The sequence below is a fragment of the Phyllostomus hastatus genome, unplaced genomic scaffold (genome assembly GCF_019186645.2).
Source record: "Phyllostomus hastatus isolate PE091 unplaced genomic scaffold, TTU_PhHast_1.1 phas_scaffold_345, whole genome shotgun sequence".
In the NCBI taxonomy this organism is placed as follows: Eukaryota; Metazoa; Chordata; class Mammalia; order Chiroptera; family Phyllostomidae; genus Phyllostomus; species Phyllostomus hastatus.
Genome location: NW_025334024.1, coordinates 17,750,999 through 17,770,549, shown reverse-complemented (window position 1 = coordinate 17,770,549; position 19,551 = coordinate 17,750,999). Strand labels below are relative to the sequence as shown.

Below are 19,551 nucleotides of genomic sequence, written 5' to 3'. Positions count from 1 at the left end.
TTCATCCCCTCCCCCTTCCCCAACACACACAATTCGGGGGTAAGGAGGGCGTAGCTTTATTCTGCGGGTAGTTGGGAGTCAGACGCAGATCCCCGAGAAGATGCAGTTGGATGGAGCTGGCGTAGGTGCTGGCACAAGGCTGAAAAGTGCGCGGCGACCCGCGGGGGGCGAGGGCTGCGAGCCGTCCTGCAGGGAGCTGAGTGCAGCGAGGCGTTGCTCTTGGGAAACGTCCCCACGCAGGTCCAGGAGGGCGGAGACGTGATCCTCGCTATGGGGGGAGCCAGGGAGATGCGTCAGCCCCGCTCCGTCCCTCTCAAGTCCCTTCTCTCTTTCCGCCCCATTTGCGTACCTCACGTCGGGAAATTGTTGCCGGAGGCTTGCCACCTCGAGGCCAAGCATCGTGGGGTCTCGGAGGTTCAGCAGCTTCCGCAGGGTGAGCAGCACCGGAGCGCACTGAACGCTCTCTTCCAGGCCCTGAACATGTTGGGGTAGCTCTTGAGCTGGCCCTTGGCTCCCACCTAACCACCGCGATCCCCGCCTGTCTACTCGCCCAACAAACTCTCACCAAATGTAAGAAAAGATCCCGAAGCTGGGCGGCATCATGTTGTAGGCGTTCGGCTGCCAGGTTGCGCTCGTCAGCACCGCGGCAGACCAGGCGGCCTTGCATCAGCGCACACAGGTACTGTAGCACCACCGTGCGCTCTGCCTCGGCCAGGAGCACCTGCGAAGAGGGCTATCAGGTGGGTCCAGGACGCCTTTCCCATCGGTGCTCCACCCTCACCTGCCTTGCCCCAACACACCTGGAACGCGGGGTTCCGAACACGGCAGAAGTTCCGGCAGAAGCGCTTTGTTCGCTCGCACACGTCCTCCAGCATCTCGGGGCTCGACAGCCAACGGCGCGAGGGCAGAGTCGCGAACGGGGGCTGGGGGCGCGGGGACAGAGACCGGGCTGGAAGGGCGATCCAGACCCGGCATTTCCCGCAGACTTGCATCCGTGCGCCTGATCTCCTCCTACCCCCATCCCCACTTGAAGCCTTACCTGGAGCTCCACCAGCAGCGCCTCCAACACCAGTCGGCAGATCCTCCTCTGCAGCTCGTCCAGCGCCGCCTGCACCGCTGTCAAGGCCCCTGAAGCCACCCCGTCGGGCTGCAAGACGGACACGGAGGAGCTGGACCAACCAAAAGTACGGTTTCAGGACCAAGGCCAAGGCCCTCACAGTCCTTCCTTCGTCCGGCCGCTTTTGGGGCGCCGCCTAGTGGCGGGTGTGTGCGTGGCGGGAGGAGACAAGAAATGCAATTCCCCGCACTTCTGAAGGTCTGGGGTTGTGGAGTGGTGGGCTCAGGAAGTTAGAAGGGACACAGCCCAGCCGGACCTCCCTCTAATTCGCGATGCGACCTTGAGCAAGTCATGTTTTTCGGTTTCTGTTCCCTCATTGGTAAGGGGAGTGAGTTCATCCCAGTCAGGAGGGAGTAAAGATCAACTTATTTGGGAGGGAGTAAAGCAACTTATTTGTTTGTCCTCTCTGCCCTCACCCCAAAGAATATAAGACCCAAGGGGATGGGAATATTTTTCCACAGCTGTAACCCCAGACATTACCTGGCCTAGAGTAGGACTCTGTAAGTGTATGTTGAACGAATAAATACATGAGACTATGTGTTAGGCACTGTGGTAGGTACCTCACATCTAACGCGATTTTCATAATGTATCATTATTACCCATATAACACCAATGAGAAAAGAGAGATTAGGCAACTTTCCCAGGGTCACACAGCTAGTAATTTGTAGATTGGAACCATGGAGCTATGTGAGTTCAGAGTTCCTAATAGTCTAGTGAAGGCTGGGTCCATACTTGATTGGTGTCCAGTCAGGGGTCAGTGAAGGTGGGGTTCTGTGGGGGCTTTCTGTTACCTGAGTGCTGATTGGTGGTTGAGGGCTGCCAGTAGGTAGGACACATAATGAGGGACCATTGCTTCCCTTCTCAGATGGTCCCGGGAGAATCGGATCAGAGCATCAATGAAGCTGCAAAGGGCAGAGGTGGCTCCTGCACTTGCTGTCACTTTGGTCCCCCAACAATCCCTGTCCCCCGAGTACTCTGGCCCCACCTCCAAGATACCCAAGACACTGTTTGGAGGAGCCTTTCCCACTGATATGCCTTATTCACTCAGAGCCCGCCTGGGCTGTCCCAGGAGCAGGGCGAGGTGGGGGGTGGGCCAGTGCCTTGGCAGACCTCCTCAAGAATGTTTCCAGTTCTGACAGTGCCATGCCATGCACCCGCCGCTGCAGTGACTCACTGACCAGGCTGGCCACTCGAATGTTCTCTTCCAGGATCTGCAGGCAGGGATGGGCAGCCATCAGTAGAGTCCTAGTCCTGCCCTCCACTCCACGCCCACCCCCCATTTTTTAAAAGGGCAGCCCACCTGGCTGCCACCTCCCACTCACCTGCAGCACGATGGCTGGCATTGGTGAGTAGTAGAAGCCAGACAGGTCTGTGTCAGGCTCCTGCTCCCGCCCCCACTCAGCTATCTCCCCCTCCAGGGCCTTCTGCAGCCACTGCACCACATTTGCCTGGGGGAAGAGATGAGGGGTGGCAAAGTGTAGCAGGGCATAGCAGGTCACCGGCCCTGTTAGAGGCAGGTAAACATATGACTGTACAGATGCAGTCACACAGCGGTGGCAGAGCTCCTCTGGACCTGGACCCCAACTACTCACCCGGACTTTGGATACAAATGTTGCCTCTAGCTGCTCAATATTCTCCAGGGTCAGTAGGGGTTCCAGCTGAGACACATCAGCCTCAGGCCCCAGTTCCAGACTCCCCATCATTTCTGGCCTGGCGATGAGTAGTCCAATGTCACACTGAGCCCCCAGCTTCTGATCCACCCACTTCCCATTGCCCCAAAGGCACTGACCCCGGGTACACATGCAGTGCCCAGTGCAGCAAGGTGAAGGCATCATTGGCTCCCAGCTCAGGCCCTTCCAGGAACTGCTGCAGGCAGCGACGCAGGCCACTGTGCAGCGTATGGGCCCACAGCTGTACCACCTTGTAGTGTGGTGGGCAGCAGGGTGCTATCAGTGCCTCGGCTGTGGCCAGTTCAGCTGGTAGAGCCACCTGCAGAGCCTCCAGCCACCCTGCTAGGGCCCCTGGTTCAGGCAGCAGAGGTGTCCCAAAGTGGACCTGCTCTAGGCCCTTTTCTAGTGCCCGCAGACAGCGCTGTCGCCAGTCCCGGGGGGCCTGCTCAAGGGAGGTTGTACGGCTGGCCTCCACCTCCGCCACACGCACAGCAGCCACCAACAGGGTTGGATCCTCCCGTGCCAGCTGCCCTGCGGCCCCTACAGCCATCTCCACAGCCTGGCCCAGTGCCTCAGCCAGGGGGCCCAGTCCCTCGAAGACCGGCAACTCCAGGCCCCCCAGAGATGCCCACGTCTCCTCTTGCAGCTGCTCCAGCTCCCGAAGGCTCACGTATGCCTCCAAGAGCTGATGGGCATCAATCAGGGTCTGTGTGTGGACCACTGCAGCCGGCACTAAGGAGGGAGCAGAGATGACAGCCCTGGATCTCAGCCTTCCCACCTGTCCAATAGGTACAGGATCAGATCTGAGCCCTGGGGCTGCGGTGATGTAAAGTATTTAATAGCCAGCACAGTAGACTTCCAGTAGGTTATTTAGTCTTAGATTAAAAAGAATTAAAAAATAACCAATACAGTAGAGCGGTGGCTGATCTGAAAGCAGCAGGAAAGGTCCTAGTGTAAACCCTTGAGTGGATGGAGCATAAGGAAGTCAGGGATCCTGGAGGGAAGGCAGGGAGGAACTTGAGGGCCATCCTAGTGGCTATTCACGCTCCCTGTTAGGAAAATATTTCAATTTAACAACCAGGGTAGCAGCCAGAGGCACTTGATTGGGTGTCAGTCCTGGCCCAGACATTCCTTGCTCAGGAACCCCAGAGTGAGCTAATCTGCACCCTGCTTTTTATGCCATCGGAAGCCTGAGTTACTCTCTGGGAGGTCCTGGTGTGTCCCTCCGTGTAATCTCTCCTAGTGCCGCAGCCCCTTGACGAGCGTTTATTGACTAACCGCCGAAGGGCCGAAGCCCAGGGCCCCTGCACACTCACCTGCTCGCAGCCGGGGCAGCAGCTGAGACAGAGCCTGCAGTTGCCTGTGCTGGGCAAACTGCTCCCGCAAGGGCTCTAGAGTCTGTGCAGCCTCGGCCATAACCTGGAACAGCCCATGAGTCTGACCCAGGGCCTCACGTGCTCCTTGCAGGGCCTCAAGGGCCTGGGCCAGTTGACACACACCAGTCTTCACACCTTCCAGGTATGACTGCACCACTGACTACGGAAGGGAGGGAGATAGTGAGCTCTGGCCTGTTCTGCCACCCACCCCAGTACTCCTGCCCCAGCCTGAGGCCCACCTTGATGCGCGTTTCCAGGGAGCAGGTACGCTGAACCTCACGTCTGCGGTACTGGCCCAGCCTGGCCAGCTGCTCTGGCCGGTAGAAGATTCCTGAGGCCCATTTGAGTGCTGCACCTCGGGCCAGCCTCTCTGCCCTCTCCTGCTCTGGCCACTCGGGCCCTGGGCAGGAAGAGCCTGGGCAGCCATGTCAGTTGGGCAGGGCCTGAGGGAAGCGGCTGCTGACCCCGCTCCCCTTCCTGCTCCTCAGTCTGGCCCCCAGGGCAGTCTACCTCTCTTGCTGACTGATAGAACTCCAGCCAGACCTGGCAGGGAGGACCCAACCCCACCGTCCCCATCTTTCTGGTCACATCCCTCCCCTAACCCACCCAGAAGGGCTCATACCAGGAGGAAGGGCCGGCTGCATTTTGTCCTTAGCTGTGGAGTCCACTTTAGGCCCTGGAGGAGCCAGAGCCAAGATGAGGGTCTGGGCAAGGGTCTGGGTTACAGCAGGTAGAGTGGATCCTCCTTTGAGCTGCAGGCTCTGTCTAGGCCTCTGTGAGAAGGAGGTGGGAGGCTCCTGCCCAGGATCCTCAGGAAATGAGAGGGACGTGGGTGTGATGGGGAGGCACCTGGGAAGCCTCCCTTGCTGGGTTTCTCAGTTTCGCCCCTGAAGTCAAGTGAGGAAGGTAGGCACAGGTCTCCACTGGACCCCTCTTTTGCTCTTAGTTGCAGAAGACAGTTTGGTATGGAACTCACCAGGCTTGACCAGGCATCCAGTTCTCCCTCCTCCGCAAACAGCGCTGGCCTTGAGGATGGCACTCTCCCCCGGAGCTCACAGCAGAGCTGGGCACTCCCTCCGCTGGCTCACAGGGCTTGGGTGGCTCTGGCCCACACCTCAGCATGCAGCAGAATTCCTCTTCCCAAGGAAGCTTCTGTCCCACCTCCCTGCCCAGGGGCCCCCTCCTCCCTCCAAGGTCCCTCCCCGCCCAAGGCCACGTGCAGGAAGGAAGGAAGCTGAGTCTCCTGCATTTTATTCCCAACAGGAAAGAGCATCTGCACTGTGGGAAGGGGCAGGGAGGGCTGGGCCCCACTTCCTTGGGGGAAGGAGGATCTGTACTCCCTGTGATTGTTAAGTCTTGGCCATTCTACCCAGGACGTCTTAGCGCTCAGAACAGACATGAACTAGATGGTCCCAACCTGCTGTGGGGAGTGGGGTGTGCAAATATGGATGCAGACAACGTCACAGCATGAAAACTGACAGGCCCCTCAGAGAAGGGTGTGTGCCTTGCAGAGCAGTGAGGGATCACAGGCTGCTGCAAAGACTCTTGTGTGTGGTGGGTGATGGCAGGAGAGGTTCAAGGGCTATGAAAGAAGTTTATCTTGAGAGTTAAAGGGGGCCATGGAAGGCAATACCAGGTAGTTACCACCCAAATCATGTCAAAGACACTTGCTCCCCTAGCTACCACGTGTGTGGGCTGCTGAGGTCTCACAACTGTCTCTCAGTCAGTATTGAGTTGCAAAGGCCCAGCACCCTTTCCTGGATGTGGAATATCTCAGAAGGGCCACCCTAGTTTCACAACTCCTAGTAGGATGGGCTGGGTTCTGGCTTCTCTGGGCCCTAAAGTAGACTCCACAGTCAAGGACAAAGCGCAGCCAGCACTTCCTCCTGGTATGAGCCTTCTGGGTGGGATGAGGGAGGGATGTGGCCAGAAGGATGGGGATGGTGGGGTTGGGTCCTCCCTGGCAAGTCTGGCTGGAGTTCCACTGGCCAGCGAGAGGCCTCTATTATAACTGCATTGCAGTTTAAACCCTTCTCTGTCCAATTCTGCTTGTCTTACAAGTGTGGATTTTTCAATAAACTTCCTGCAGGCAGATCCCTGTGTCAAAGTCTGTTTCCCAGAGAACTTGACCAAAAATCAACAATGATAACAAAAATGTTAAAAATAACAAAATGATACCAGCAAAGACATATTATTTCCTACACACTAAGAACTGCTCTAAGTGCTTTACATATATTTGTGCATCGGTGAACATGTTTGCATTGGCTGAAAAGTGGTTCTAATTCCATGGCCCCTGAGCACTGCAGTGTGGAGACAAGAGAAAGACTAGGCTGGGGAAAGACTAGGCCGAGGTTGCAGACCAGAGGACAAGCTAGATGTAGTTAGTGCTTACTGTTTGGCTGAAAGTGAAGTGCGATAATAGGGTAGGTGACCTCAAGACAGCGGGGTAGCTTATAGGAGCAGGATTGGGGAAACACAAGGGCTTCATCTGGCAGTGTGGTCCCCTCTCCCGACAGGGGGGCTAGGGCAGAGTTAGTGGTGTTGGGGCAGGCTGGCCATCCAGGAAGGTTTCAGTGACTCCCGTTTCTCTACTGCCGGGCTGGCATCGACTTCCTCCACAATATTTGCATCATGTTCCGTCTCTCGGGATCCCTGAGTTGTTTTCGTCCTTTTTGGCGGTTGAACATTTGCTGATAGTCCCCGAAGTTTTGCGGCCATGTCCGCAGAGAGGAATTGTTCCGGGTTCCCTAGGAGAGAGCGGGGAGGAAGCGGAAGCAGCGACGCTGGCGCCGGCGGCTGGCGGTGAGGAACGGAAGCGGAAGTGGCGGCGGCGCCGGCCTGGCCTGGCCTGGCAGAGGGGAGGCGGCGGGCGGGCGCGATGGCGGAGGCCGGGCCACAGGCGCCGCCGCCCCCGGGCACCCCAAGCCGGCACGAGAAGAGTTTGGGACTTCTCACAACCAAGTTCGTGTCGCTTCTGCAGGAGGCCAAGGACGGCGTGCTTGACCTCAAGCTGGTGCGCCCCGGGCTAAGGGGCAATAGGGGGGATGGTGGAACAGGCCTGGGCAGGTAGCGGGAACCCCCGGGGCGGCCCAGCGAAGCCCTCAGAGAATAGGCCGCCATCCGTGTGCTTTCTCACAAATGGGAGGCCGGGAGCAGTTTAATCCATTCAGCTGAGGAAATTGGGTGTCAGCTGTGTGCCAGTGTCGGAGCTGCAGGTGCAGATCCTCGTGGCCCTCCCTGCCCGGGGAAAAGAGCAACAGAACATCAGTTCAGCCTGAGCCAGACCTTTTTCCGCCCTGGGGTCCTGCGCTATTGTAATGGCTGGGAGGAGCGTTGGGACTGTCCATCGCCTTTTCAGACTCCTGCAGACCAAGTCTCAGGGTATCTGAGGGTACACCTGAGAGTGGGACTGAGCAACCTGTTCTCTGTTCTCTCTGCCAGGCAGCTGACACCCTAGCTGTGCGCCAGAAACGGCGGATTTACGACATTACCAACGTGCTGGAAGGTATTGGGCTGATCGAGAAAAAATCCAAGAATAGCATCCAGTGGAAGTGAGTGAGGGCACCTGGGAGGGTAATGGGATCCCTTCCCCAGAAGTGTGGGGTGGGGGGGTGGGGGGTGCAGGAGAGAGCAGGGACCATGAGACGCAGAGTTTCTGGCAGCCCCTCTCAGCCCCACTCCCTGGGTTCAGGGGCGTGGGGCCTGGCTGCAATACCCGGGAGATTGCGGACAAGCTGATTGAGCTCAAGGCAGAGATCGAGGAGCTGCAGCAGCGAGAGCAAGAACTGGACCAGCACAAGGTGTGGGTGCAGCAGAGCATCCGGAATGTCACTGAGGACGTGCAGAACAGCTGATATCCTCCTGGCAGTCCCTGCTCCTGGGGTGTGGGCGAGGGGCCCTCTGGTCCATCTGGGTTTGCTGTGTGGTGCTCTGGGCCCTGTCCCTCTTGAGAGGCTGGTCCTGCAGCTCTTGGCCAGGTCCCAGCTTCCTGCTTCTCTTTAGAGCCCCTCCCCTACCTGTGATCCCTCTCCATCTGGACCCCCATCCCAGGACCTTCTCTGAGCGTTTGTGTGTTAGATATCTGTTAAAGAGCTTGGTCTTCTCTGTGATCTACCGTCTGTCGCTGTAGGCAGGGCATCAGTCGTTCTCCTTAACCCCCACACCTTGGCCTACGTGACTCATGAGGACATCTGCAGATGCTTTGCTGGTGAGCAGAGCCTGAGTGGGGGGAGATGGGGAGGGGCTGGGCTGAGCCACAGTCCTGAGCAGTGGGTTCGGTATCCAAAGAGAGTTCCATCTCTTAAGAGAGTTCCTGAGGCCTTTGTAAAGAGGAATCAGGCAGGGTAAGTTCTGGATCTGAGGGTCCCCGGGACCCTGTGGAGACTAAACATACTGAGAGGATATAAGAATCTTGGACTGAGTTCCTGGGTCGGTCCCTTCCCTGCCTACCCTTGGGTTTGGCCTCTGCATCCTCGTTCATGCGTTCGTGCGTGCTTGTATCCAGGGGGCAACGATGCCCACTTCCAACCTGTAGTTAGTTTAGTTGCATTATGGATACAGGAACAGTCCGTTTTCCATCTTTCATCCCTCAGACCCGTCCTGGGGAAGGGATGTTGGCCTTGGCCAGAACACCTACACCTAGGGAGCAGCCCTCAGCTGAGGATGTGTGATGCCCATGGCCAGCAACTTTTTGTTCCACATGTTTGAATCCGGATTTTCTGGTTACAGACCCTTGGGTCCTTGGAAGGAGAAAGGCTCTAGTTCTCTGTTCAAGCCATTGTGGGGGATGGGTGAGGCCTACTGTCTGGGCCCTCAAAGACCGTAATGTCCTTCCTTGCTCCAAGGGACAGGAACCCCCATTCTCAGCTCAGATTGAGCCCCTGGGCCCTGACCCATCCTCCTTGATATTCTAGGAGACACCCTCCTGGCCATCCGGGCTCCGTCTGGCACCAGCCTGGAGGTGCCCATCCCAGAGGTGGGTGCTCATCTCAGGCAGGCAGAGTTGGTTGAGGGTGGATGCTGGCTGTGGAGCCTGATAAGTCCAGGGTGGGGCGGGTAGGGGGAGGCCTGAGCTTTTGGGTTATCTAGGAGGATGGGCAGCCTGGAGTGGGAGAGGACACTGGCTCATGTGAGGCAGGAGGCAAACCTGCTTCCAGTTCCACCTGCCCTCCGTCCTCTGTCCCACACCCCAGGGCCTCAATGGGCAGAAGAAGTACCAGATTCATTTGAAGAGTGTGAGTGGGCCCATCGAGGTGCTGCTGGTGAACAAGGAGGCATGGAGCTCACCGCCTGTGGCGGTGCCTGTGCCGCCGCCTGAAGATCTGCTCCAGAGCCCACCTGCTGTCTCTACTCCTCCGCCTCTGCCCAAACCTGCGGTGGCCCTGCCCCAGGATGCCTCACACCCAAGCAGTCCCCAGGTGACCACCAGCACCTGTGTCCCTGGCAGCACTGAAGCCCAGGAGATGGCCAGTCCGGCAGCTGAGATCACAGGTGAGACATGATGAGCATCTGGTGACAGAGTGATCTCTGGGACCCAAGGGGCAATATCCCTGGGTTGTGGGATGCTATGTACTCGGAGCTGGCAGAGACCCTGTGGGGATTGTCCTTTTTCTGGCCCCCAGCTGACCTCCCCTCGCTGTGACAAGGGAGCCCTCTTTAACAGGGAATCTCTGACTGAGTGGAGGGGCATTAGTGGTGGCAGTTTTCCCCCCAGACCCACCTATGTCTCACTTGCCCCAACAGCCCTTCTGGAAGGGTGGTCACAGCTTCCATGTTGTCCGTGAGTGCCCCGCTCTTACAGGCCTGGTGCCCCTGTCTCCTTCGGTGCCTCATTTCCAGGCCACCTCTTCAGGGGGAACTGGCAGTGCCTAACTGTCCTAGGGCCTGGGAGCCAGGGCTGTAGGCATCCTGGCCATGTGTCCTGTCACAGCCAGCTATGATATCCCACTTCCTGCCCCCAAGTGACTGGGTTTGGGGCATGTGGTTGCAGTGAGTGGCGGCCCTGAAACCGATAGCAAGGACAGTGGTGAGCTCAGCTCACTCCCACTGGGCCCGACAGCACTGGACACCCGGCCACTGCAGTCGTCTGCCCTGCTGGACAGCAGCAGTAGCAGCAGCAGCAGCAGCAGTAGCAGCAGCAATAGCAGTTCATCTGGACCCAACCCTTCTACCTCCTTTGAGCCCATCAAGGCAGACCCCACAGGCGGTGAGTACTTGTCCCACTGGGAAAACCCAGCCTTAGCCAGTCTGAGGTCAGAAACAGAACTGGGTCTGGGAACTCAGCTGTCCTAAGTCCTCAGCCAGAGCTGGCCAGCATGAGGGCCAGCCCTTGCTGTCCACCTTGCCTAGACCAGAGCTCGGCCAGCCGGAACGGGGAGCTCAGCCTCCAGATTCAGTGCTGGCGCCTGTTTGTCCCCCTTACTGGTCTGTCACAAGATTCCCTGGCCCTGCCTCAGACCCTGCCTGCCACCCTTCGACTCGGGTCTCAGGAAGGTGAAAGCACTCTCTCGGGGAAGGGGCTGTGGTGTAGCCCTCAGGCCCCAAAGACAGCAGCCCTTCCCGGGAGAGGCGGCATTTTCTCGCTGGAGTCCCGTCTCTATCTGGCAACTCGAGTGTTCCTTTCCCAGGACTCCTCCTCCCCAGCCTATAGGCACTGCTCTCTCGCTAAACGATGCTTTGTCCCCTCTGTCTCCCTCTCTTACTTTCCCTGTCTCCTCTCTTTCTGGACTCTGAGAAAGTCATCTCCACTCCACTTCATATCTTGATCTCCTAGTCACCCCCTGCTTGCAGCAGTCAGGACCCCTGCACCCCTCCCCACCCCCCCATGCTCTTGGGAAGTTGCCCAACCCTGACTGTCAGCCCCAGCGGGTTTCGAGGCTGCTGTGCTCTGACGGCCTCTTGCTCCGTACTGATGCTTTTTTCTCTTTTGGCTCTAACAATGCCAGCTCTTGGCCCTTCTCTCACTGGCTTCCCTTTTGACCTCTTCCTGGCGCTTCCTTAAACATAGACACTTCCCAGGTCTCTGTCCCATGCCACACCTGCAGAGGGCTAGATGAACCCCTAGGCTCCATCTTGCTCAGGTATTTCTCCTGGACCCCACACTTAATGTCCACGTGCCTTCTTCCGCACATCCAGTGGGCTCTCCATTCCCACGTGTTCTCAACCGCACTTGCTTTTCCAGTCCCAGCTCCTCCCTCCTTCTTCTCCTCCCACATCACATCTGCTGAGTGAGTTCTGTTCCAGACATCTGTCATATCCTCACACTCGGGATCTGCCGGCCACCTCTGGCATAAATTCTTCAGCATCCTCGTTACCTCAGTCGATAATGTCCGAAGCACAGCCTGCCTGGCATTTCTGTTTACAAAAGTACCTTTCCTGGCTTCCTAAGGCCTGCTGGGTAAAACCAGAGCCTTGTAGCCCAGCATAGGACATCCCTTGTGATCCAGCCCCAGCACAGCACTCCTCTCCAGCTTCCTTTTGTCCTGCTTTACATGTACATCCTCCCAGTCAGACCTTTGTGGCAGGGCTGTCACTCTGTAGCACTAGCCCCTGTTGAAGTGTCTGCCTCCTCCCCTGCTAGGTAACCCTGCTCAGATGTGGTGTCTGAGCCTGCCACCGAGGAAGTGCCCAGTAAGGGTGGGGGTGGACGGGGTATTCTTCAGGCAGGGCATCCTGCATCACTCAGGGCATCCTGCATCAGGCAGGGCATCCTCCATCACTCAGGGTATGCATGCTGAGCTCATAAAGGAAGGGTTCTGCTTGCCCTTCTGCAGCACTTCTGAGTTAGAAAGGCTGTACCATCTGCAATGAGCCTTTGGTACCTTGGGCTCGACACAGGCATTTGGGTCAGCAAGGGTGATTGACAGACAGTGCCAATTTGGCTTGGGGCAGGGCCTCCATCTCTTCAGCCTGTGAAACCCCCGAGTGGGTATTATAGGATCTGAAGAGGCTGGGGACTCCAGTGGGGCCGAGCTGAACCTCTGTGCCCTTGAGCATGATTTTCTTGTCTTTCAGTTTTGGAACTCCCCAAAGAGCTGTCCGAAATCTTTGATCCCACACGAGGTAGGGCTATGTTTCTCCTTAGGGCTAGGGTATGGGCACAGTTTGCTGGGTCTTACAGCAGTTTTCTTGCCCTTCTGGGACCTATGGTTGTGGTCGGTACCTGGACAAAGTGTAAAGGTTCCTGATTGGGGGGTTCCCTTCATGGGCCCTAGTGGGTGGAGAAGCAGGAGCCAGAAATGTAACCGAGCTCTTTCTCCTTCTGCAGAGTGCATGAGCTCAGAGCTGCTGGAGGAGCTGATGACCTCGGAAGGTGGGTGGCCGAGGGAGGTGGGGCGTGGGTGTGGACAGGGGGTTGGGCAGCTGTTGGGTAGGGCCTTGGCCCCAGCCTCAGTCTGGTACTCTCCGCAGTGTTTGCCCCCCTTCTCCGCCTTTCTCCACCCCCCGGAGACCATGATTACATCTACAACCTGGATGAGAGTGAAGGTGTCTGTGACCTCTTTGACGTGCCTGTTCTCAACCTCTGACTGATGGGGACGCCCTGTGTGGCTGGGACACAGACTGTCTAACCTGAGGGCTGCTTGGGGACCTCCACACCTCACCCCTCCACAGCTTGAGAGCCACAGACTCCTGGCCCCCCCAGCCTTCCCTCACTGCAGTTCCGGCCACGGCTCCCACTCCTGCACCGGCACCTGTGTTGTGCTGGGAGAGCGGGAGAAAGGGCCTCAGCTCCCTCCATGGTGGCGCCAAAATATTTGCCTGTCCTTTTCTGGAGCCTTCCCCCACCTTGTGTCCTCCCTGTCCCCTCCCTGAGCCCAGGCTCTGCTGCCACCCAGTGTCACAGAATGAGGACCCAGTAAACTCCATAGAGCAGCTTGTCCAACCCCCACTGCCCTGTTCCTGCTAGCTCCTCCCCCTCCCAGGAGGGAAGCTGGGGTGGAGTCTGCCACTTGCCAGCACCACTTCTAGGCTCCTTCACTTCTCCCCACCCCTTTCTTGACCCTAAAGCTCCTGGTCTTCTGTCCCCCTTCTGCCTGACCCTTAGCCCTGACAACCTGTAGGTGGTGGTAGGGGGTGCAAACAGGAAGAAACAGAGGTCTCTAGCTAGGAGTCTGGGCAGGTGAGTCCCCGAGGATTGGCCCAACCTCCTGCTGCCCCATAGTCCTTCTCTTGTTTATTCATTTACCCTCATTTAGAGCCATTTGCGGAGATTTAGAAAGATTTGCCGTAATGAATGGATTCCTATATAAAGATTATTTTTATACTTTTTGCAGCAAAAGGAAGTTGTAATATTTGTACAGTGTCCAAGTGAATAAAGATCATGCCTAAGGCTATCTCTGGTCTGGTTCTTTGCGGGAGGGGTGCCTCCCTGGGACTGCTGGATTGGTGGTGGGATTGGGTGGGTCATCTTTGCTGGAGTCAGAGGTGTGGCAGCGCGGCAGCCCTCCCTTCCCTTCCCGCCCCCACCTGCCTCACCTTTGGGTGGGGCGGGGCCTCTGCGGGGCGGGGCGGGGCGGGGCGGGGGAGGTGCCATTCTCCTATCTCCGGGACGCCAACCCGGAACTGGCCTCGGCTCCCTCGGGAAGGACGGAGCGCCTCGCCAGGTGTGGGAGCCTGGGCAGTGAGTGCGGGCCACCGGCGTCAGGTTACGGACAGAGGGACACCCTCATTGTCCCCAGGGGCCCAGAGCAGGTGCCCCTCCCCAGGAGGTTGCTCGGTTTAGAAGGCAAAGGCGCCCGCCCCAGCTTGACCATGGCGCCCCCAAGGGACGTGGTGAAGATCGCCGTTCAGAAGCGTGATGCCATCCCTCAGCTCATCCAGCTGGACCAGGTCACCCGGCCAGTCCGGCCAACATCCACCCTAGCCCACCTCTGGGTCGCCCCCTTCCCCTTACAACAGCCCACCCTACCCCTTCCCAGGTTCTTCCCCAACTCTTTCCTCCTGGCCTCGTGAGTGACCTCTTCACTTGCAGGCAAAGCCCCTGGCCGCTGTGCTGAAGGAGGTGTGCGACGCGTGAGTGCCGGCCTGTCAGGCCAGGGGGTGGGGGAAAGGCGGGCGGGAGGGGGCGCGCCCTACCTGCCTCACCGAGCCTCCTCTGCCTACAGGTGGAGCCTGGCTCACTCTGAACGCTACGCCCTGCAGTTTGCCGATGGCAGCAGGAGATACATCACTGAGAATGTGAGTGCCCACTGCTCTTTAGACCCTTCCAATTTCTGATTCCGGCCGCGATTCCTCCCACTCCTCACCCTACTGGAATGTGATCTTTCACCGTGTTCCCAATCCTCCCTCGTTTACAACCCCAGTTCACCAACCCTCAGGGCCCTTCCTGATTTCTCTCTCCCTCTTCTGCTGTCTTCTCCAGAACCGCTCAGAGATCAAGAATGGCAGCATCCTGTGCCTCAGCACTGCCCCAGTAAAGCCTCTCCTGGCCCACCCTCATTCCCTGCCCCACTGCCCTTGCCTCCTTTCTGTCCCCCTAAGCCTGTGCCCCAGGTCTGGAGGCTCCAGTCACATCCCTGCAGTGCTCCACCTGGTGGACACCATGGTCCCCACACCTCAGTCCTCACTCCTTGCCTCCGCCCATCCTCCTCACTCACCTTTGCTTCTGCTCCTGCCCCTGCCAGGACCTTGAGGCTGAGCAGCTCTTGGGTAGGCTGCAGAGCGGGAGTCATGAAGGGCGCCGGGAAGCCCTGCAGCACCTCGCCCTACTGGCCTCCGACATGACCTTTGCCCAGGAGGTCATCAGCCGTGATGGGCTAAAGAGGCTAGGCACCATCATTGAGGAAGGGGACGAGTGAGCATTGGGCTGTGGTTGGTGGTGGATGTGGTGGGGCTGGGGGTCCTGATCCGGGCCCTGCTCAGCCCCAGATGTCCCCCCAGCCTAGGGGAGGTGCTGGCCCTCGCACTGCAGGCCTTCTTGGAGCTCATGGAGCACGGCGTGGTGTCCTGGGAGACGCTCACTATCCCCTTTGTTAGGAAGGTGGGTGGGCTTTCCTAGGGACAGCAGGTCGGGGCAGTGGGGTGGTGTTAGGATCTGGCCACCCATGCCGGTCAGGTGGTGACGACCCTTGCCCCCCTACAGGTGGTGTGCTATGTGAACATGAACCTGATGGATGCATCTGTGCAGCCGCTGGCCCTCAGGTTGCTGGAGAGTGTGACCTTGAGCAGCCCTGTCCTGGGCCAGCTGGTCAAAAATGAGGTTACACTGGACAGGCTGCTGGTGCACCTACAGGTGTAAGTCTCCCGGGGTGGGGTGCAGACGAAGGGAGCACAGCCAGATCCTGGATGGCCCGTTGAGCCCTCTTCTCATCCCAGGATGAACCAGCAGCTGCAAACCAAGGCCATGGCACTGCTGACGGCCTTGCTGCAGGGGGCCAGCCCCACTGACCGTAAGGTGGGTGTCCATCTGGGAGGTGGACGAGGGGCAGGAGCCGGTGAGCACTATGTTCCGCCCTGGGCCTACAGGGTTGGTGCTCGTGGTAGGGTCACATTATCTAAGCCCCCTTCCCACCCACCCTCAGCAAATGCTTGACAAACTGTGGCAGAGAAACCTTCGCCCGTTCATCTACAAGGTACGAGGCACTGGGCCAGGTGGACCCCACCCCCCATTTCTCCTCTCCTGGTGAGCCCGAGCTCACACTCGTGGGCTGGCTGTCCTCCAGAACATCATCCACAGCGCAGTGCCAATGGGCGACGAGATGGCTCACCACTTGTACGTGCTGCAGTCCCTTACACTGGGGCTGCTGGAGCCGCGCATGCGGACACCACTGGACCCCTACAGCCAGGTGGGTGCCTTTGGGGTACACAGGCTGGGGGCAGCTGGACCTTGGCCTTGAATCTGATGTGACTCCTCCCCTCCCCCAAATGGTGACCCCAGGATCAGCGGGACCAGCTGCAGGCCCTGCGCCAGGCTGCCTTTGAACTGGAAGGGGAGTCCCCCAGTGCTGGGCTGAGTGCCGACCGTCGCCGTTCCCTCTGTGCCCGCGAGTTCCGCAAACTGGGCTTCTCCGTGAGTGACCCTCCCCGAGCTCCCCACCCATCCCTACCTCAACCCAGGACTGCTGTTGTTCCGGAGGGCGGGGCCCCCGCCTCAGCTGCCTGTCCCCCTTCCTCTAGAATAGCAACCCCGCGCAAGACCTAGAGCGCGTGCCCCCCGGCCTGCTGGCCCTGGACAACATGCTCTACTTCTCCAGACACGCACCCAATGCCTACAGCCGGGTCAGTGTTGGGGAGGGGTGGGCAGAGCAGGACGCCTGCCTGTGAGGGTTCCCATGGGCCGAGCTGTGACGCCCCACTCTGCTCTCCGCTGCCGCCACCCCAGTTTGTGTTGGAGAACAGCAGCCGCGAGGACAAGCACGAGTGCCCCTTTGCCCGGAGCAGTATCCAGCTGACCGTGCTGCTGTGTGAGCTGCTCCACGTTGGGGAGCCCTGTGAGTGGGACTGGGCAGTGTGTCTGGGAACAGGGGACGGAAGGGCAGAGAGGGCCAGGGGCTTTACATACTTTCTCCCTGAGCCCCTCCTGCCCCCCTGCTCCAGGCTCCGAAACGGCCCAGGACTTTTCACCCATGTTCTTCGGCCAAGACCAGAGCTTCCATGAGCTCTTCTGTGTGAGCATCCAGCTGCTGAATAAGACCTGGAAGGAGATGCGGGCCACACAGGAGGACTTTGACAAGGTGGGTGGGTGGGAGCCGGGAGCCCTCGGCCACGGCAGGGGGCTGTGCCAGGAGGGGCCCAGAGCTCAGACCCTGAACTGAGCCCGGGGTGGCCCCAGGTCATGCAAGTGGTCCGGGAGCAGCTGGCCCGCACGCTGGCCCTGAAGCCCAGCTCCCTGGAGCTCTTCCGAACCAAGGTGAACGCGCTCAACTACGGGGAGGTGCTGCGACTGAGGCAGACGGAGCGCCTGCATCAGGAGGGCACGCTGGCCCCTCCCATACTGTGAGTGGCGGCGATGGGTCCAGCCCCAGACCCTGCTTTCCCTGGTGACCCATGGGCCTTGCCCCAGGTCAGTCCTGTCAGCAACCCTCCCCTGCCAACCAGGGAGCTTCGGGAGAAGCTGAAGCCGGAGCTCCTGGGCCTGATCCGCCAGCAGCGTCTGCTCCGCCTCTGCGAGGGGACACTCTTCCGCAAGATCAGCAGCCGGAGGCGCCAGGGTTGTTCAGTGGGCAGGGGGACAGAGGGCGGCTGGCTTGGGGTCAGGGCCCCTCTCATCTTTCCTTCCCTCTTCCCCTTGCTGCCCAGACAAGCTGTGGTTCTGCTGCCTGTCCCCCAACCACAAGGTGCTGCAGTACGGGGACGTGGAGGACGGTGCCAGTCCGCCTGCCCCGGAGAGCCTCTCAGAGCAGCGTAAGGAGGGCAGGGGCAGGGGTCGGACACCTGCTTTCCCAGACCACCCATGCCCTGGGATACCCGGGGCCCCCGTGGTCAGCCCAGCTTCTTCCTGCAGTCCCTGTGGCTGACATCAGGGCACTACTGACCGGCAGGGACTGCCCGCACATCCGGGACAAGGGCTCCATGAAGCAGAACAAGGTGAGGCCAGTAGGGACCTGGGCTCCTTCCCCCCTGCCCTGCCCGGCCTCCTGCTCAGTGCTCCTGGTTCCCTTGCCTCCCCAGGACCTCTACGAGTTAGCTTTCTCAGTCTGCTACGACCATGGGGAGGAGGAGGCGTACCTCAACTTCATTGCCCCCTCCAAACGGGAGGTGAGTGTCTGGGCAGACAGAGCTGATGTGGGCAGACGGGCAGGGGAAGGGACCGGCAGCCTCTCATGGTGCTGGCTGCATCCCCAGTTCCACCTGTGGACAGATGGGCTGAGCACCCTGCTGGGCAGTCCCATGGGCAGTGAGCAGACACGGCTAGACCTGGAGCAGCTGCTGACCATGGAGACCAAGCTGCGCTTGCTGGAGCTGGAGAACGTGCCCATCCCTGAGCAGCCACCCCCTATCCCCCCGCCCCCCACCAACTTCAACTTCTGCTATGACTGCAGCATCGCTGAACCTTGACAGGTTGGCTAAGGGCCACAGCTGCTGCCACTGTGGTGGCTGTGAAGGGTGAAGGGTGGAGAAGTGCAGATACCCTGATCAGCAGAGGCTGCGGCAGAAATAAATCTGCTTGGCTCTTGGGTACGTGTCCAGCCAGCTGTGCACACAGTAGGCCACGCCGCCTTCACACTTAGCTGGCAAATGAGATGTGGGGCGTCAGGCCAGGGCCACAGCTCAGGGCCACAAACCTGAGCAGCTACAGCTGAGGGGCTGGTGTTCTGGAGGGGGGCCCCGTTGTCCTTCCTCAGGGTGAGTCCTCAGCTCCCCTCAGTGCTGGGTCTGCAGAGAGGGGTGGCCTGTGTTTGGGGGGCACCAACCAAGGGAGGGAGGGCTGGTGCTACCAGCCAGGTGAGGGAGAAGCCGCAGGGCAGGAGGCATTGCCCCGAGTGGATGCCCTCCTGGGCAGTGTTGACAGGGGTCTAGTTGGGGGGCTGTGTTTCCAGAGGCTCCTGACAGCCTGAGCTCAGTCTCGAACGCTGCTTGGCCCACCCTGTGTCCTTTGCGAGACTTGGAGGCCCTCCGGTGAGAGGCCGGGTGGGAGAGGTATGGAGCTGGGCCTGCTTTGTGCTGAAGGGCAGACTTAAAATTCCAGAAGACATCCTTAGGTGGTGGGAGGGTATTCTGAGAAGAGGGAATTTGGTGAAGGAAACCTGAATTCTAATTAAAACCCACTGCAGGAGGGTGGGATGGGGGCCACAGGCAGGCCAGGGCCCCTGGGGTCAGAACTGGCTAGGGGTATCGGGCCGGGCTGGAGGTCACACTCACAGGTCATGGACCCTAAGCCTCTGGGGCAAAGAGGAGCAGACCCACCCACAGGACCCACAGGACAGGCTGAGCGCTGCCACCACTCTCTGACCCCCTTTTCCATGTCTCTCGCTACCTCCTTCCCATCGCCTCCTCAAATATCTTTTATAACAAATTCAATCGTCAACATGTTACCTTGAAAAGTGATGCAATGACATTTCCTTTGGAGAAACGCTGAGCTTGCCCTCCCCCAGCTGTGCTTCTGACTCAGGTACCCAGAGACTCCCCCCACACTTGGAATAGTCTGCAGTTGAGTTCAAGGTGAAAATGGGGGTGGGGATCCCAGATGCAGTTAAGCCCCCCAATATTCCTTCTCAGTGGTCCAGGCTCTTGTGCAGGCCACCGTCCTCTCGACAGGAACCTCCGGACCTCCTGCCTCCAGTCCTTTCAACAACCAGCTACCGCAGCAGCTTTCTCAAACGTGGAGCTGATCTGGTCACACATACCACCCCCGCCCTGCATTTTTCAGCGTTTCCCTATTGTCCAGGGGGCAATGGTCACGGTGCCATGATGGACAGAGTTGAGATGGACTGCAGATGTAGTTTACGTC

General features: G+C 59.0%; 3 protein-coding genes across 6 annotated transcripts; 2 read left to right on the top strand and 1 right to left on the bottom strand.

The window, feature by feature from the left end:
- Positions 1-32: 32 nt before the first annotated feature.
- On the bottom strand, positions 33-5,302 carry EXOC3L1 (exocyst complex component 3 like 1). Of its 3 annotated transcripts, none has more exons than XM_045818814.1 (14): positions 5,140-5,302; positions 4,786-5,050; positions 4,403-4,578; positions 4,104-4,323; positions 2,907-3,519; positions 2,710-2,827; positions 2,440-2,565; positions 2,228-2,328; positions 1,909-2,019; positions 1,040-1,169; positions 801-923; positions 566-733; positions 350-474; positions 33-268 (listed from the first exon to the last, which is right to left on the bottom strand). In XM_045818814.1, the coding sequence occupies exons 2-14, from the start codon at positions 4,805-4,807 to the stop codon at positions 79-81; spliced, it is 2,223 nt and encodes a 740-aa protein (XP_045674770.1). In that variant the 5' UTR covers positions 4,808-5,050; positions 5,140-5,302; the 3' UTR covers positions 33-78. The 3 variants fall into 3 exon arrangements, with proteins under 3 accessions (XP_045674770.1, XP_045674772.1, XP_045674771.1); XM_045818816.1 differs by having other exon boundaries at positions 566-721; XM_045818815.1 differs by having other exon boundaries at positions 4,786-4,972.
- A 1,669-nt stretch (positions 5,303-6,971) lies between these two features.
- E2F4 (E2F transcription factor 4) lies at positions 6,972-13,495 on the top strand. Its single transcript, XM_045818589.1, has 10 exons — positions 6,972-7,176; positions 7,605-7,714; positions 7,855-8,016; positions 8,327-8,370; positions 9,077-9,138; positions 9,356-9,653; positions 10,153-10,368; positions 12,177-12,224; positions 12,430-12,474; positions 12,573-13,495. Exons 1-10 carry the CDS (start codon positions 7,042-7,044, stop codon positions 12,686-12,688), a joined length of 1,236 nt encoding a protein of 411 aa, XP_045674545.1. The 5' UTR covers positions 6,972-7,041; the 3' UTR covers positions 12,689-13,495.
- Positions 13,496-13,718: 223 nt separating this feature from the next.
- Positions 13,719-19,108, top strand: ELMO3 (engulfment and cell motility 3). 2 transcript variants are annotated; one of them, XM_045818587.1, is made up of 20 exons: positions 13,719-13,991; positions 14,134-14,174; positions 14,267-14,339; positions 14,524-14,574; positions 14,786-14,955; positions 15,042-15,141; positions 15,244-15,395; positions 15,477-15,555; positions 15,683-15,733; positions 15,824-15,946; positions 16,039-16,170; positions 16,278-16,379; positions 16,483-16,591; positions 16,698-16,834; positions 16,933-17,096; positions 17,199-17,311; positions 17,400-17,504; positions 17,605-17,687; positions 17,772-17,858; positions 17,946-19,108. In XM_045818587.1, the coding sequence occupies exons 1-20, from the start codon at positions 13,914-13,916 to the stop codon at positions 18,156-18,158; spliced, it is 2,163 nt and encodes a 720-aa protein (XP_045674543.1). In that variant the 5' UTR covers positions 13,719-13,913; the 3' UTR covers positions 18,159-19,108. The 2 variants fall into 2 exon arrangements, with proteins under 2 accessions (XP_045674543.1, XP_045674544.1); XM_045818588.1 differs by having other exon boundaries at positions 17,962-18,103.
- Positions 19,109-19,551: the final 443 nt, after the last annotated feature.

Bases quoted from the DNA above. Each gene is read 5' to 3' on its own strand.
- EXOC3L1 (XM_045818814.1), bottom strand. From the start codon at position 4,807: ATGCAGCCGGCCCTTCCTCCTG. The intron at 3,520-4,103 runs GTGAGTGTGCAG...CTCCCTCCTTAG, and splicing joins GCTGCCCCGGCTGCGAGCAG to TGCCGGCTGCAGTGGTCCAC. The intron at 2,828-2,906 runs GTCAGTGCCTTT...ACTCATCGCCAG, and splicing joins GCACTGCATGTGTACCCGGG to GCCAGAAATGATGGGGAGTC.
- E2F4 (XM_045818589.1), top strand. From the start codon at position 7,042: ATGGCGGAGGCCGGGCCACAGGCGCCGCCGCCCCCGGGCACCCCAAGC. The intron at 8,017-8,326 runs ATATCCTCCTGG...TAACCCCCACAC, and splicing joins GAGGACGTGCAGAACAGCTG to CTTGGCCTACGTGACTCATG. The intron at 8,371-9,076 runs GTGAGCAGAGCC...TTGATATTCTAG, and splicing joins CATCTGCAGATGCTTTGCTG to GAGACACCCTCCTGGCCATC.
- ELMO3 (XM_045818587.1), top strand. From the start codon at position 13,914: ATGGCGCCCCCAAGGGACGTGGTGAAGATCGCCGTTCAGAAGCGTGAT. The intron at 14,340-14,523 runs GTGAGTGCCCAC...TGTCTTCTCCAG, and splicing joins GGAGATACATCACTGAGAAT to AACCGCTCAGAGATCAAGAA. The intron at 15,396-15,476 runs GTAAGTCTCCCG...TTCTCATCCCAG, and splicing joins CTGCTGGTGCACCTACAGGT to GATGAACCAGCAGCTGCAAA.